Genomic DNA, 16,657 nt, shown 5'->3' with positions numbered 1-16,657 from the left:
GTACTCATCCCAGGCTGGGGAGATGGCAACCTTTCTCTCTTTTTTTATGGCTAGATGGTGAGGGTAGTTGTTAAACTTCTGAAAAGGGGGCACCAACGCTTTTATATATTGTAATGTACTGGCACAGGGTGAAATTGTTGTCCTACTGAAGTGATGTAAACTTCATTGTTGTCCTTCTGTTGATTTTCAGTATGGCAATAGCATGGAAAAAGTTGAGAATAACTGGTTTGACATTATGAATTTGGTGACTGATGGCACTGAGTCAATGGAAGCTTCTGAAGGAAAGGAATTTATATCTGGAATGTTATGTGGGAATTTAAATTTCACCCAGTGGTTTAGATAAATAGTATTGGCAGGCATGTTTGTTTAATAGTGCAGATTCATCATTAATATTTTTTTTTTAGTTTATTAACCAAGTAAAAGTTGGCTTAACCTAAAAAGGTCTCTTTTTATGTGGGGATACAGGGGTTATAGATTTTATGGATTTGAGAAAATATTGGAAAGATAAACTACCTTTCTGGAGCTACTGGCTGCTGAGGTGAACATTAGTATGAGACTCTGGTTAGAGTAGGCATATCTAAGAGTTTACAAATATCTTTCTGTGTTTAATATCTTTCCTTGTTTACCTAGAGATTTTATAAAGTAATATGTAAGGCTTCTTGGATTGGAAGGGAGAGTGTTAATAGGCTGATCCACTCTGGGGGATTTTCAATATCAATTAGGGGAAGCAGAAACATAATCATGCTGCACAGTAATAGAGTTTAAAAATCCTTCTTTTTCAAAGACGAGAGTTAGTATTTTTCCCTTCTTCCTACAGGGATTGTTTTGCCAGATAAATGTGGCGCAGACAGGATTTCTTTTAGGAGAGGTTTAGAACAGAGCAGGAGGCTGTATATAAAGGAAGCATGAATTTCAGTAAGATATTCATTTTGGTTGTACTTCTCCTTCCTAACAACATCAGGGCAAGATTTCATTTGGTATAACAATGGTTTATAGTTTTGTAGTGCAACCAAGATAGGTCTTCTAGACATTAAGGCCAGGATTTTCAAAGCAGCTTAAGGGAGTTAGGTGCCTAATCATCATTTGGATTTTTGCACCTAGCTTCCATAGGCCTTTTTGAAAGTCCCACCTTAAATTTTTTGGTCTTCTAAAGATGCAGAATTAATTGTAAGAGGGTGGTTAAGTGACAATATGTTTCCTCCTTAGTTTAAGGGTAGCACTTTTGCTAACTTTATGATGTGCAATTTTGCTGAAAGGTTTAATGATTCCTACAATTTTTTTTTTTTGTAGTATGGAGTGGGATTACTGGACACACAGTACAATGTTGCCATTGTGGCGTTCTGATGATGGGTTGTGTTATTGACTTGAATTCTTTTGGTTACAGGGCATGAAGATTTTTTAAATTGTTTTGTTACCCAGTATCAGTTGTGTGCTCATACTAAGTAAGTAAAACCAAGTATTGAATCCTAGTGCACAAAGATGCACCAGTATCCCTTAAGGGCAGGATCAATAAAATATGCATCTGTATTCTGTATCAGGGAAGCCTGCGCTGTGCTACCTGTCTGTCTAATCTAATCAATCTGGTCATTCATACTGTACTCATTACCATGGTTCTGTTTGCATAAACCTGGGTAAGAGCTCAAAAAAGATTTGGGGTGGGGTGTCCAAAATGTTCACAGCTTTGCACAGGCTTCAGTATTATTTAATATGACTTGTTTACATGGAATTTACACTTGATTAGCGTTACAAGCCAAACTATCCCAAATCCACTGTTTTGATGTAGCACACATCCCCAAGTGCTTGAGTCCACCAACATGGGAACAGTCATTGCAGTTGTTCACAACTAGAACTGACCAGAGGGCAACAATCCCATTTCACAGCAATTTTAAAGGTTTTGCCTTTTTTTTTTCATTCTTCTTTCAGAGCAAAGTTCTTCATCACAGCTCAGTCTGAATCAGAGCAGGGACTTTTGTCTGGATCTCCTACATGCCAGACCAGTGTCTCTGTCTTTGTGATGGAAATGTCATTGAAAAAGATACATCTCTGCTAAACTTTCCAGCTTTTACAAAACAGCATATTTTGGAGTAATTTTATTACAATGTTCTGACAAGCTCTGTTCACAACCTCTTTTGTTGGAACCCCCCTCACGTGATGGATGCGTACCTTGTCAGCCTCCCAGGTGCCATGCTGGAGCATGTTCTTGTTACATCTCCATTTTTCTTTCATTTTTTTCTGACCATTCTCTGTCTCCTTCCCTCCCTCCCTGCACTGACCCCATCCACCCAGCTTATATTTTTCTATTTTTTTGAGTGCTTTCCTGTTTTGTCACCCTTTCTCCCTTTTCCATACTCACCAGAAGGCTACATGTTACCCAGTTTGGGTGCTCCACTGGTGTCTCCATCAAGCTAAATGGAAAAATTACCATTGACTTCAGTGGAGCCAAGATCTCATCCCAAAACAACAGTGGTTGAGACATTAAGTGATGGGCTTGGTTTAAGACAAATTATAATGCTAATTTCTCTATTAATTTGTCATCACATTCCCATTGCTGAGATTATATCTCTTCACTTAATGCATAATGTATAACGAAGTCCTGGGTTTTTACACCTGTTATGACTTTATTTATATCAGATTACGGACACTGTCTCCCACTACTGTCTTCACACCTCCGTTATATGGCATGTCATAATGGTTCTGGGTACTTGCATAGTGTGCTTCACTGAAAGGTCTAGCGTTCTTTTTATCTCTTTGTAATGTTATAGTTACATTAGTTTTAGTACATATAGTACAGGATGTAATGAAGATTTATATAAAAGGAGGAATTCAGAATTTTCTGTGGTGTTATTCTCTATGGCTCAGAAGAGGATTAATTTATTTATTTAATCACAGTATATGCACAGAGAACTGAAGCGGAAACTTGTAACTTGCTACTTGGTGCAATTATGTACTCACTTATTTCTCACTTCTCTACTATTCTTCTTTCTTTCCTTAACCCCTGCTGGTGTGCCTCCACTGCAGTGTCAGAGCAGGATAAAAATAGGTGAAAAATCACCCTGCGGGTTTAAATTAATTGCTCTTCTCTGTTACGCTACAAGCTAGTGAGTGCCTTAGATAATGTGCTATGAATTTTCTTTAATTTAACCATAATTGGAATGGGAAGGTTCTGTAATTACTGAAGTTCTTGGTAGTTTACTAAGCTTTTTATTAGAATAGAGGAGCATAAAAACATTCAGCATTGTAGTGTTTCATATTACTACCACTCATGTATATCATCAGTAATGTTATGAAAAAAGAAAAGGAGTACTTGTGGCACCTTAGAGACTAACTTAGGCTTGAATAGAGACTGGGAGTGGCTAAGTCATTATGCAAGGTAACCTATTTCCCCTTGTTTTTTCCTATCCCACCTCCCCCCCCCCCCCCCGACGTTCTTGTTAAACCCTGGATTTGTGCTGGAAATGGCCCACCTTGATTATCATACACATTGTAAGGAGAGTGGTCACTTTAGATAAGCTATTGCCAGCAGGAGAGTGGGGTCGGGGAGGTATTTTTTCATGCTTTGTGTATATAAAAGATCTTCTACACTTTCCACAGTATGCATCTGATGAAGTGAGCTGTAGCTCACGAAAGCTCATGCTCAAATAAATTGGTTAGTCTCTAAGGTGCCACAAGTACTCCTTTTCTGTTTGCGAATACAGACTAACACGGCTGTTACTCTGAACTCTGAAACCAGTAATTTTATGGTATGTTTTATCAGGGAATCATCACAACAAAAGTTTTAGCTGTTTTATGAGTTTCATAATAGTTTGCCAGTCAACAAATTCTATTTTGTGAGGTACATTTTTTGAGAAACATACTTTTTTATTACTAGAGTATTCAAATCCTATCACATTTTATCTTGCGCAGGGTGTCTCAGAGTTGAGTTTTTTCCAATTTTCAAAATAAAATATTAAAATAATAATCAGAATAACATAGATACAGACAGATGAATGGTTCTTATGGATCCAGCTTAAGAGTTTTTTTAGTTTGTGGAGAAACTGTAAAAAGGGTGCCTTGCTCAACAGATCTGCTTCTTGAATATTTCGAAGTCTCCTTTCTTTGCTGACTAAAATACATGTTTCCTAGATTTTACTCCTGTACTACTGTAATAGTACAGTCAACTAGGTGCTGTTCTAGCTCATGCTTCATCTACAGAATTATTAACTATGATTCAGTTGCAGAATCTTTATTGTTGGTGATGCACAAAGTAGAAGAAGCCATCTTGACTTTCTAATCCTTGTGTTGGTCTTCTATAACATGGCCTTAAAAAGCGTGATTTTTTTTTTTTTGCCAAGGTAGCTATGACAGTAAAATCTTGAGAGTAGACACAGTTATGCTGGTATAAAGGTACATTATACTGGTATAGCTTATTTTGGTTCCTAAACCAGAATAAACTATTTCAGTGTAAGGCACCTTTATGCTGGTATAACTGCATCTAAACTAGGAGTGTTTTACTGCTTTAATTATGCTGGAAAAAAGTCTGAAATCCTATGGTTCCATTTTCACCAAGTTACTTTGCTGAGGTGAGCTGCATTTTAATTCCACCCAACTGTTTTTATTGATTACATGCCACTCATTCTGGTCATCCATTTTGTTGCAACTTTAAAGAAAAATATTGTCATTGACAGTAGGATTTTCCTATTGTGTTGTCTGTAACCATGTACGTTGTTTTCCGAGTTGCCAGTAGTTACGTGACAAGGTTAACTATACAAATAAAGAACAATTCAACTAATTTTAAGTTGCTCTTGAAAACCAAAGGTTCCTTTCATTTTGTTTATGATGGTGTGATCCGTTCAGTACAAAAAATTGCTGTAACTTCATGGTCCCGTGCTATGTGTACCACTCACAGAAAATAAAGCCCCCTTTTAAAAGGGTCTTTAAAGTTTTAGCAGAAATATAGGTAGCATCTCATTGAACGCATAATGTTGGGGAGATCTATCCAATCTACTTAACATGACACAGCAGTAGGAAAGTTGGCCTATTACAGCATCCCATGTTTACAGTTTGTGATTTGAAGGTATTTATCTAGCATGTCTGTTGTTAACTGGGACACACTTTCCTCCTGTTCAGAGGAGCAACACAGTGCCTAGCCCCAATGTTCTTCCTAAAATCCTGCCCTAGCCAGAAGATATCCTTCTGCAGAGGAACTATAGGACAATAGATCTGCTCCTTATCCCTGCACTAGTCAGGGCAATATTTACAGCTAGAACTTAGTTTGTGTGTGTGGGTAAAGAAACATGCAATCACTATACTTATGGAGTTTTGGTTATGTTTATGGATCTTTTAGCATGAGGACTTTCATATGACCAGCATAGCTCTCAGCTGCCCCCAACTTTAACATAAATCTGAGCTCACTTCACTTACTATTAAAATGTTTTTACATGGGAAATGTGGAGTCATGACAGCAAGGTAACAGAGAATTTTATTTATGATGATGAAAAATAGGGTCTGATTCTTATTTACACTTAAAACCTCTCTGTAACACTCTGGCAATATAACATGGCTTTAAAGTGCATGTAAAGTGGCTTTTGTGTAGATGAGAATCAGTCCCAGAATATGTCCATTATTTAAAGTTATTTTTCCCTTCTTCTCACTTTGTTCTTTTTTCCAGATTTGGCATATGGGAGGAATGATAACCGCCATTAGTTAAAATGTTTTTACATGTTTTTAATATAATTAAACAAGATAATTGAATGTCTTTCTTTTTGTTACAGAACGCTTTACACAGTACAGCTCTAAAAACCTTAGACAAGCATGGAATAAGTAAGTTTTTTTTTTTTAATTTACTCTGCATTCTTTGACTTTCTGTCCATATGGTCTATCTCATGCTGAAGTTACCATAGCTAATTTACAATGCCTTTTGCTGCTTTGTCATTCTTAGCAACACAGAATCACCCACTCGTGCATTTATCAGTTCTGAACTTGCTTCACGTTACCAATGTTCAAATGAAGCCCCAGCTTCAACTCAGATACTATATGACACCATTTAACCCAAATAATGTTGGGTGGAATCAAATGGAAAGATTAAAATTTGACTTCATCTTTCTCATTTAAGTGTGCTATGTACATTTCTATAACAGAAATACTGTTGTGGCTTTTTGAACCATATTTTACTCAGGGGGGGAATTCTGCACCAAAAAATTAAAAATGTTGCTACGCTATTTTAAAATTCTGCATATTTTATTTGTCAAAATAACACAATATAATCACGCCTGTTTCAATTATTTTGGTAATTTATTTCAAAATACCTGTCAGTGAGTATGTCTACAACAATACAGACAGTAAAAAAGATTCTGGAAATGGTTTTGACAAATAGATTCCTTACTAGGCATATTAATACAGGGGAGATTAATAAGACTGGGACCTTTCAGTCTGGAAAAGAAACGACTAAGGGGGGATATGATTAAGGTCTATAAAATCATGACTGGTGTAGAGAAAGTAAATAAGGAAGCGTTATTTACTCCTTCTCATAACACAAGAACTAGGGGTCACCTGATGAAATTAATGGGCAGCAGGTTTAAAACAAACAAAAGGAAGTGTTTCTTCACACAACGCACAGCCAACCTTGGAATTTTTTGCCAGAGGATGTTGTGAAGGCCAAGACTATAACAGGGTTCAAAAAAGAATTAAAAAAATGAATGGAGGATAGGTCCATCAATGGCTATTAGCCAAGATGGGCAGGGATGGTGTCCCTAGCTGCAGTTTGCCAGAGGCCGGGAGTGGGCAGCAGGGGATGGATCACTTAGTGATTGCCTGTTCTGTTCATTCCCTCTGGGGCACCTGACATTGGCTGCTGTCGAAAGACAGGATACTGGGCTAGATGAACCTTTGGTCTGACCCAGTGTGGTCATGTTCCTAACTGTCAGGGTGGCAAAGCACTGGAACAAATTACCTAGGGAGGTTGTGGAATCTCCCTCATTGGAGGTTTTTAAGAACAGGTTAGACAAACATCTGTCAGGAATGGTAGATAATCCTTAGTCCTGCCTCAATGCAGGGGACTGGACTAGATGACCTATCACGGTTCCTTCCACTCCTACATTTCTATGATTTTGTGTCTCCTTCCCTCTCCTACCCCCCAGTATGCAAGACAACATGTGCCACCCCTTGCTTGGGGTTTGAGGTAATGCCATGATTTAGCCCACAGAAAGATCACATCCACTGCTGTCAAGAGTTCAGGTTTGGCTGGGGCAAACCTAGGCTTTCCCAGGTAATTGCTGTCTCAATTGGGACTGTTGGTAGCTATATATCAGACAGGCAGCAGTAGCACTGTTGTACTCCCAGAGTAGTAGCCCCTCTCTGGGATGAATGGATGGGTATATATAAAACAAACGTGCTTGCACGTTGTTTGGGACAGGACTCTGTCTTCCTACCTGTTTTAATAGTACCTCACACAATGGGGCCCCTGATCAATACTTGGGCCTCTGGACCCTGTCATGGTAAAAATAACAATAATAATTGCATTTGAATTGAAAACATGACACTGTGAGCAACGTATTTTCTCCAAGCTTATTGTGTGTTGGTTTTGTTTGTTACAGAATCTATTGTTTGTTTAAAATAAAACTCTGGTCTGAGAATTGACACAGAACATGATTCCATCACAATCTGCTGCAAATAAAACCAGAGCTTCCTCATTTATAAGGAAGCTCTTCAAAAATATGTACACGTTTTCTATGCTCCATGAATAAAGGATTTACAAATTTTCAGCATAAATGAGGGGATTGAAAGACTGAAAGCAATGACAATGCTTTCAGTAGAATTCAGTGCTTCATATCTCAGGCTCTATATGATAGGAAATATTTTGTTCTCAAAATTATGTATCATTTACATTTGAAATGTATAAAGGATTTTCTCTTTTTCTAGTGTAAATCTTTATTAGTGTGCAGTATTAGAGTGTTGCTGGATAGTACTGCTGTAGTGAAGGATGTATCAATATTTCCATTATAGACATCATATTCTCAGGGGTTTATAATTCAGCTGTAAAATTAACATTAAAAAACCTCACAGAGTGACTCAGCCTGGAAAGTATGCTTTTATTTATTAATACATTTTGAAGAACATGTTTTCTAATCTAAGAGAGCATTTTTTACGTAATTCTGATTTCTTTTTTTCAGTATTTTTTTCATTCATGATACCAGAATGGGCTGGTTTGTTTAAACCAAATTTGCAGGCTAGTCAGAATGAGAATTAGACCCTACTAGTGTTTAAAAACTGAGCGGACGAAAATAAGGTTATACTGTTGGGTTTTTTTTAGAGTAGTTTGGGTAGACAGATTTGTTTTGATACTGTTAACAATTAGTTACTGTGGACCTCTTAATGGCTCTGGAGGATCAGTGTCAAAGGATGTCTAAGACCCTGATCCTGCAAAGATTTACACATGTGCTTAACTTTAAGTAGGGTAAGTAGTCCCTTTAGTTTCAATTGAACTATTCATGTTGTTTAAAATTAATGGGGGTAGTGTGTGGGTGGCCTTTGATATACAGGAGGTCAGACTCGATGATCTGGTGGTCTCTTCGGACCTTAAATTCTAGGACTTCAAGTCTTTGCAGGATTGGGGCCTAACTGGGAAATATTTTTGAAAGCCTCTTGGGTCTGACACTATGGAACCACTGTTTGGGTTAGAGCAGCTCCTAAAGCATGTATAATAGGAGGTTTATTTAAAATACTTAGCTATATTTTTAAAAATATATTAAACCTACTTTAAACTGATAGAAAATCATGCTCTGCTCTTGATCTACAGCTTGTGCAACCACATAAATGTCTATGTTCACAAGCTGCAGTGAGTGCTCCTGCTTATGCTGGTCAATGTCAGGGAAGAACAGGACCACGGTGTCCCATACTTACTCCTTTTCTCCTCACCCCAGGGGTTTGCAAGCACAGACAGATGCACTCGAGTCTATCAAGCATAAATATTTATAGGCCCCCCATTACGATACTATCTGAGCCCCTCACTGTCTTTAACGTAGTTAGCCTGACAACATCCCTGTGAGGTAGGGAAGGGATGCTATTCCCATTTTATCAATGAGGAAATGAGGCAAAGAGAGATTAAGCTGAGTTATCAAGTCACACAGGAAGTCTGTGCCAAGAGCAGGGAATTGATCCCATGTTTTCCAAGCCTCAAGGTAACATCCCAACCACTTCCTCATAGTCTGTGCGTGGCAGGAGCACAAAGCCTGAGATTGCGTATGGTTCAGGAGGAGATTACTCACCCTCCACTTTTCTTTTTCAGATGGCAGGACTAAGGATAATGCAACCCCTTTTCTTGTTTGTATACATGAGCTGTATACAATGCCTTTAAAAAGGCTTACATCCAAATATACAATGATTAGGGGCTTTAAGTATTATACTTCATTTGTATTTATTTATTTATTTACTTAGCATACTCCCTTATCCAAGGCGACTACAAAGGTAACTATAGTACAGTACAATACTTGTTGTGTATATACTGCCTGAACACATCCACAAAATTTGCTATTAATGCTGTGACCAACCCATGAAAAATGTGTGATTTCTCAGCGATTTAAGTAGACCCCTAATAATGACAGTCAATGAATTTAAGTGAGGACAGGCCACTAAGAATGGCATTCTGCTTACAAACGTTCACAGTACCCCCAGGTGTGAGGCAGGCTCTTCTACAGAAAACAGAGGCAAGAACAGAGAAAACATTACAGATAATATACTGAGAGTGATGGTAATCAATCACATATTAGTTACTCCAACCACAAGAGAGACAAATCTTAAAGCCAGAGTAGAAAAGGTAGAGCAATGACTGACACAGCTTGATATCTCTCTACCTAACCAGTTTAGCTGGAAAACAGCTGCTCAGAATAAAGCAATATGTAATAACTTTTAAAAAATATTGATTAGAACCAATGGAAAATCATACCAGAGCCAAGAATATCAACGTTATTGGACTATTCAAAGGGCAGAGAAGATAAACCCAACAGGCTTATTATGTGAAAAATCAGATCCCTGAAGCTCTTAAGCTAGATGTAACAATAGACCTATTTTACTTTTGAGAGCCTTTTGGAGAAACAAAGAAGTAACAGTGAATGAGTACTTTGGTTAAGGTGTCCAATTACAGAGATAGAGAACATGGTACTTATGGAATCATACACGTGGTACTTAAAATGCAAGATGGGCATTAGAAAATTACTCTAAGCCCTGCAGTTCCTCGGCTGGGGTTTTCAAGAGTCTAAGGCAGTCTGGCAGCCAACTCACATTGGTTTTAGTTCCATCCCATATTAAATTCCACCTGCGCTGCACATGTTACTCTACTGGGGGTCCTCAACTCATTTAAAACCTGGTTTGGTTTTTAAGTATGGAGGGATCTGAACTGTGTTTTATCTTTGGTCCTGCACTGTTCACTTCAGGTATGTCTGCACATGTTCTTTTACAGAAAACAATGTAAAACTCACTGTTTCAGATTACAATAGCTTTCTCACAACAGTAAACCCTTACAGGGTAATGAGGAGAGAAAGCTAATTGTCTCTGTGTATATTTCAAAGAGGGATCTGTAAAGTGCTTACACACTATGGCAATGAGTAAGAATTTAGATCGTTCCCTGCACATCTGTTCTTCCCTATCATGTTAAAATTAATGTAACTAATTCGCCAACGTGATAGAATTTAGTATATGGCACCTTAGCCTCACAACACCGGTCAACTGCTGGAAATTTCTCCTTCAAACAAGATCTTTTATAATAGTAGGGGCTGAGGCCTTCCATATTTATATCTGGCAAAGTTTAAGGATAGGACTCAAGGGCCAGATTCTCACATTTTTAAACCATTAGTCAGTGAAAACCTTCTGAAGAAGCAAGAGTGAGGGACCAGAAAAAGATTCAAAAGCCAAATATTGAATATATGGGATTTTCAGATTTGAATAGTTAACAGTTTACAGTTCAAAATGGTTTTTAGAAAAGCATATTCCCTAACGGGCTATTTAGTTTACATTGCTCTGACAGTGTAAAAGGCACCCATGTCAGGGTCCTTTTACATCATTCTGCCAGTGTAAAGGGGCCTGAGTGCAAATGAGAATTGGACCCATTACGTCCACAGCCCAACTCAGCAGCATCAGAGATCTACAGTTGGAAAGCAGTGTATAATTACTTAGTGATGGTGGTGTTATGAATTATATTATATAGAAATAAGTGACTGATAAGACCTACTTAGATTCTATAATCTATCCCTTGTGCCAAAGCTTGCAGTTTATTTTGAGGGCTTCCTCCATTCTAATTCTAAATGTCTCAAGTGATGAGACATTTATCATTTCTTATGCGAGATTATTCCACAATCTGACAGTGAGGTCTCTTAGAATATATATATCCTGATATTCAACCACAATTTCACTTTGCTCTGTTATATCTTATTATTCCTAGTTTTACCCCCTTTCACTACCTTTAACTATTCCTTCCCCTTACGATGTTCACACACTTTAGATAAGTAAAACCACTATGGTATACCTCCTTAGTCATCATTTAACCATAAGTATTTCTCCACTTTTTAAAAACTAATTTCTAGTACTGATAACTTAGATGCAATTTTATCAATACTGTCTTCTACCTGTCCCATCTATGATACCTCTGCAAGTACAGTACAAAACCATTCTGGCTTTTTTTCACCTGGCTTATAGCCTTGCATGCTTATATCCAGTTCACACTCTCTTATTGGACAAGACTCTGTGGGTGTTAGTACTTTCCTAGTATCTCTGTTCCACTGAATATCTGGGGTTGGGATTATTTACCCATAGATGTATTTGTCTGCAGTTTTCCATCCTGAATCCTTCCGATATATTTTTTTCTGCCCATAAATTTCATTTTTATAAATCCCTTTGTATTAATTCTGTCTTCATTGGTGTTTGCAACACCTCCTAATTTAGCATCTGTGAACTGAATTAATGTGCTGTTATCCCTTAGTCCAGATCATTAATAAAGATGTTAAATAAAACTGGAGCTAACACTAATCCCTGTGGCACACAGCTGGATGCGTCCCCTCCAACTCTGTACATGGCCAATTATCATTATCCTTTGTTTATGGCCTGTCAGCCAGTTTTCAGTCCATGTGACAGCGCTTATACCCAAGATCATGTGAATTTGTCTTTAGAGCAAGGTTTTGTGAGACACTGAATCAAATGCTTAAAAGTCCAGATGTATTACGTCTACTGCATTATGCTGATCCACTAATATTTAAGTCCATTTTAAAAAGTGATGAAATTGTCTAATGTGTTTTGCTTTTTTGTTTGTCATTTATGTATTGCTCATCATTTTTTTCTTATTATCCACTTACAATTTTTTTCCTCTTAATGTTGATTCCATTTATTTTACTAAGGTTTGAAATTAGAATTGCCGGCTAAAAATTGCCAAGATTGCCCTGACTTTTTTTTTTTTTAAAAATAATTGGCTCTGAATTTGCTTTTCTACCAAAATCCTGTTATGATCACGTCCTTCATGACTTTTGAAAAGTACTTTGCATTAGTCTGGTGAATTCATTAAGTAATTCCTTGAGGCCTTGATGTGAATGTCACGCAGATATGTTGGTTTGTATTTATTCAGTGTTTTCAACTGTGAATTTTCCAATACATGTTCTTTAATAATGTTTTTCATTACTTTCTGATTGACTCTACTTTTCTTTACTTTTCAAATATGTTAATATGTCTCTTTTAAAGCTACATCAGTTGTTCCTACCTTCTTCTACGCTTCCCCTGATAAGGTGATGTTATACTAATTTCCCAAAATGATGCTTTTGGGATGGTGTGACTTGAGTATTTTTGTAGTCTAAGAAATTGTTTCCTCTTTTGAATTCCAGTAGTTCATTGTCACTAGCACCAAACTTTCCTATTACTCTATTCTCACAGTCTTAATTAATTCCTCTCTTTTAAAGGCAAAATCCAGGATGGCTTCTGCACTGGCTAAAATCTCTCCTTTCTAGATCATGACTTTGTTACAACATTCTGTCTCTTTGAGCCATATTTAGATGCACTTGTCTGAGCAATTCATGTCCCCTTAGAAGCACAGGCTGTGCTGTGGTTTAGAAAGCTGTCATATTGTGAGTCTGATTTCATTTTGTGTGGACAACAAGACCAAGATTTTCAAAAATGACTACCAAAAATTAGCCACCTGAAAAAGGGTAGGCTGATTTTCAGAAGTGCTGAGCATTCAGCAGCCCCTATTGATGTCACTGGGATGGGATTTATATTTTCTATTTTGCCCATCATAGTGTATCCTAGAACACTTTTCTTCAGCTCCCACGTTTCTTTGTTTCTCATCTTTACTTATCACCTCACCAGTGGACATCAACTTGGAAGGGAGTAGTGTCAGTGTAGTCAGCTAATAAACAACCTTGCAGATAAGTATTACCACCTCTGTAACTAGCATGAGGTCAGTCTGAAAAGTCTCACAATTCTGCAGTTATGTCAGCCAAAGATTTTTGGGCAATCGCTAGCTTTTGGAGGTGGTGTCGTGCACCATAACAATCAAAGGCTTCATGGTGCTAGGCCACATCAAAGCACATCTTGGCCTTTGACAAATATTTATAACTGATCTTTATGGTAGTTTGGTCAGGGTTCTTCAGTCTTCTTTTGACTGCAAGTTTTCATAAAATGAAATGACCCTTAAACTGCCACTTTTTCCTCATTTAACCTCTATATTCCAGGACCTCTCATGATCATATTCCAAGAATCTTTTGCAATTCATGCCAAAAAAGAAAAAACTAAATGTACCTTTCTTCTTCTGCCTCCACATTTCTGGCTATTGCTCCTTCAAGCCCCAACTTCCTAGGTCTCTGAGTGCTGTGGCATAGGACTTATGGCAATAAATTTATGCCACTTAAAGCAAGGAAACAGAGTTCTTATTTTCTCATGCAGTTCTTTAAAATTAGTTATATGTTAACAAATGACATTCTACATAATTAATATAAAAACTATGATCTATTTCAAACTTTGAAACACATGTGTCAAGGTTCCTTCCCCACTCTGAACTCTAGGGTACAGATGTGGGGACCTGCATGAAAACCCCCCTAAGCTTATTCTTACCAGCTTAGGTTAAAACTTCCCCAAGGTACAAACTTTGCCTTGTCCTTGAGCCGTATGCTGCCACCACCAAGCATTTTAAACAAAGAACAGGGAAAGAGCCCACTTGGAGATGTATTCCCCCAAAATATCCCCCCAAGCCCTACACCCCCTTTCTTGGGGAAGGCTTGATAAGAATCCTCACCAATTTGCCTAAGTGAACACAGACCCAAACCCTTGGATCTTAAGAACAATGAAAAAGCAATCAGGTTCTTAAAAGAAGAATTTTAATTAAAGCAAAGGTAAAAGAATCACCTCTGTAAAATCAGGATGGTAAATACCTTACAGAGTAATCAGATTCAAAACAGAGAGAATCCCTCTAGGCTAAACCTTAAGTTACAAAAAGACACAAAAACAGGAATATAGATACCATCCAGCACAGCTTATTTTACCATTAAACAAAAGGAAATCTAACGCATTTCTAGCTAGATTACTTACTAATTTAACAGGAGTTGTAAGGCTGCATTCCTGATCTGTTCCCGCAAAAGCATCACACAGACAGACAAACCCTTTGTTCCCCTCCCCCTGGCCCCAGATTTGAAAGTATCTTGTCCCCTCATTGGTCATTTTGGGTCAGGTGCCAGCGAGGTTATCTTAGCTTCTTAACCCTTTACAAGTAAAAGGGTTTTGTCTCTGGCCAGGAGGGACTTTATAGCACTGTATACAGAAAGGTGGTTACCCTTCCCTTTATTTTTATGACAACGTGTATTAGATGAACAGTTTTGCTAAATAGATTAAATGAAGCCTTCAGACAAATCATTCTTAGAAAGTGCCAAAATATAATTTGAAAGCTTAGAAGAGATGTTGCCTGTAGGTAGATTAGTTGCTCTAAACCCAGGTGTGTATGTTCAGCATCCACTTGACCTGGTTGTCAAAATGGGCAGACATAAGGTAATTATTCTTGCCACTGCCTTAAAACTGGAGAGGATAGATTATGTATCTTCAGCAATACGCTGTGAATAAAGAGACTCCATGTAGCATTGGTGCACCTGTTATCGCTGGAGGGCAGAGAGGCAAGAGATTCCAAAGGGAACTGACCTTTTTCTTTTAAGCATTGAGTCAATTCCATATCCTAAGGCATGAATTCTGTGTTAAAATTATTATATCCCTCCTGGTATTGGTCTTAACAATAGACTTCACGTTGGCTCTTAATGGAAAGGCCCATAAAATTATTTTAAAAATTAAGTCTTTGTAGGGGAAAAAATTGTCTAATTTTGAAAGGAGTTACTAGGTTAGTTAAGTTGTTCTCTGATCACAATAAATCCTAATTTAAATTTAGAATAAAATGCTTTAGCGGAATATCTATCTAATGAGTTGCCAATGAAACCATTGATACATAAATGGCATTATCAGTAAGTGAAGAGAAATGTTAATTGACAAAAAGTTCTGCTGCATTATTATAAACGGTTATAAATAGTACAACGGATCCACTGTCTGCGAGTACCTCAGCTGTGTTTACTCCCACAAGACTTGATTTACAAACAGTGCCAAATAACTTTCCTTTCAATTATTCACATTTCATAATAATTGATCTTTCAGAGTTCCAGTACTGGAGAATATTTGATCATAAATTCAGTGAAATCAGCCTCCACCTTTGTGATGTTTGTCCAGCTAAATCCTTCAATGAATAAACCAATAGAGATGCCAGCTGTGTTTCTTTTATAATGGTTGCTGTTGTGTGTGAGCAGGTTTGAAATAAAAATAAAGAAAATTTCTAAATTTTCAGATTAGATATGTGAATCCTTAATCCGACTGTAGACTTTTTAAATGAAAAAAAATTGAGAACAGACAAATGCATCCTTAAAATATTCTTGCAAATCCAGTGCTTGCTTTTGTTTGGATACCTAGAATCAGACTTGAACTATTGTTGAGGTCATGGCCTGAGCTGACAAAAGCGAGGGCAATCAGCATGAAAACTTCTCTCTCGTGATGATATGAATTAAGAAGAGTCTGTCACTTCAATTTTCCTTTTGAATTGCCTCCTTTAGTCATATTGTATCATAGCCTTAAAGCTGTTTTCTCTATTAGTGGTTGTACTTCATGAGAGTGCCCCAGTATTGCCAGCCCCAAGCACCCCAAAATCATGAGTTAGGCCCCAAAATATCATGAAGGTTGACTTAAACATCATGAGATTTTTAACAAGTAATAATTTGGGGGTTCTTTTTATTTGCCATATTTTTGAGCCTCTAGGGCACAACTCAGGTCACATTTTCAAGGTTTATTCTGCAACCATGAGGGATAGAAACTTTTTTTTAAAATGAAAGTTGAGATTTTCATCTGATCACTTGCTTCCAGGAGCTGAGGCTTGAAGAAAAATATCCAAGGTGAAAACCTGGCTCCCACTGAATTAAATTGCAAAACTCCCATTGTCTTCAGTGCGGCTAAGATTTCACCAAGGATGCTCATCTGCTTGGGGCAGGGCATGGTTCTAGTGGGATCTGTCTGTTTTATCTAATATGTCAGTCACAGTAGTACATAGATGCCAACTCCTGCAGCATATTCTGGAAAAGGAAATAGGATTCTTAAATCCTGGATCTCTCTGTGTTATCAGAAATATATG

The 16,657-nt window shown here is 37.6% G+C and overlaps 1 protein-coding gene across 7 annotated transcripts in view; it reads left to right on the top strand.

The window, feature by feature from the left end:
- CDK14 (cyclin dependent kinase 14) overlaps nt 1-16,657 on the top strand; it is a 497,609-nt gene that overhangs the window by 379,420 nt on the left and 101,532 nt on the right. For all 7 annotated transcript variants that reach the window (XM_074945950.1, XM_074945956.1, XM_074945953.1 and 4 more), the window contains one exon: nt 5,751-5,799. In XM_074945950.1, the coding sequence (XP_074802051.1) occupies nt 5,751-5,799 (49 nt within the window). The remainder of the gene's footprint in view (nt 1-5,750; nt 5,800-16,657) is intronic.

The sequence above is a fragment of the Natator depressus genome, chromosome 2 (assembly GCF_965152275.1).
Source record: "Natator depressus isolate rNatDep1 chromosome 2, rNatDep2.hap1, whole genome shotgun sequence".
Taxonomy (NCBI): Eukaryota; Metazoa; Chordata; order Testudines; family Cheloniidae; genus Natator; species Natator depressus.
The sequence above is the reverse complement of the archived record's forward strand: the minus strand, read 5'-3'. Positions and strand labels throughout refer to the sequence as shown.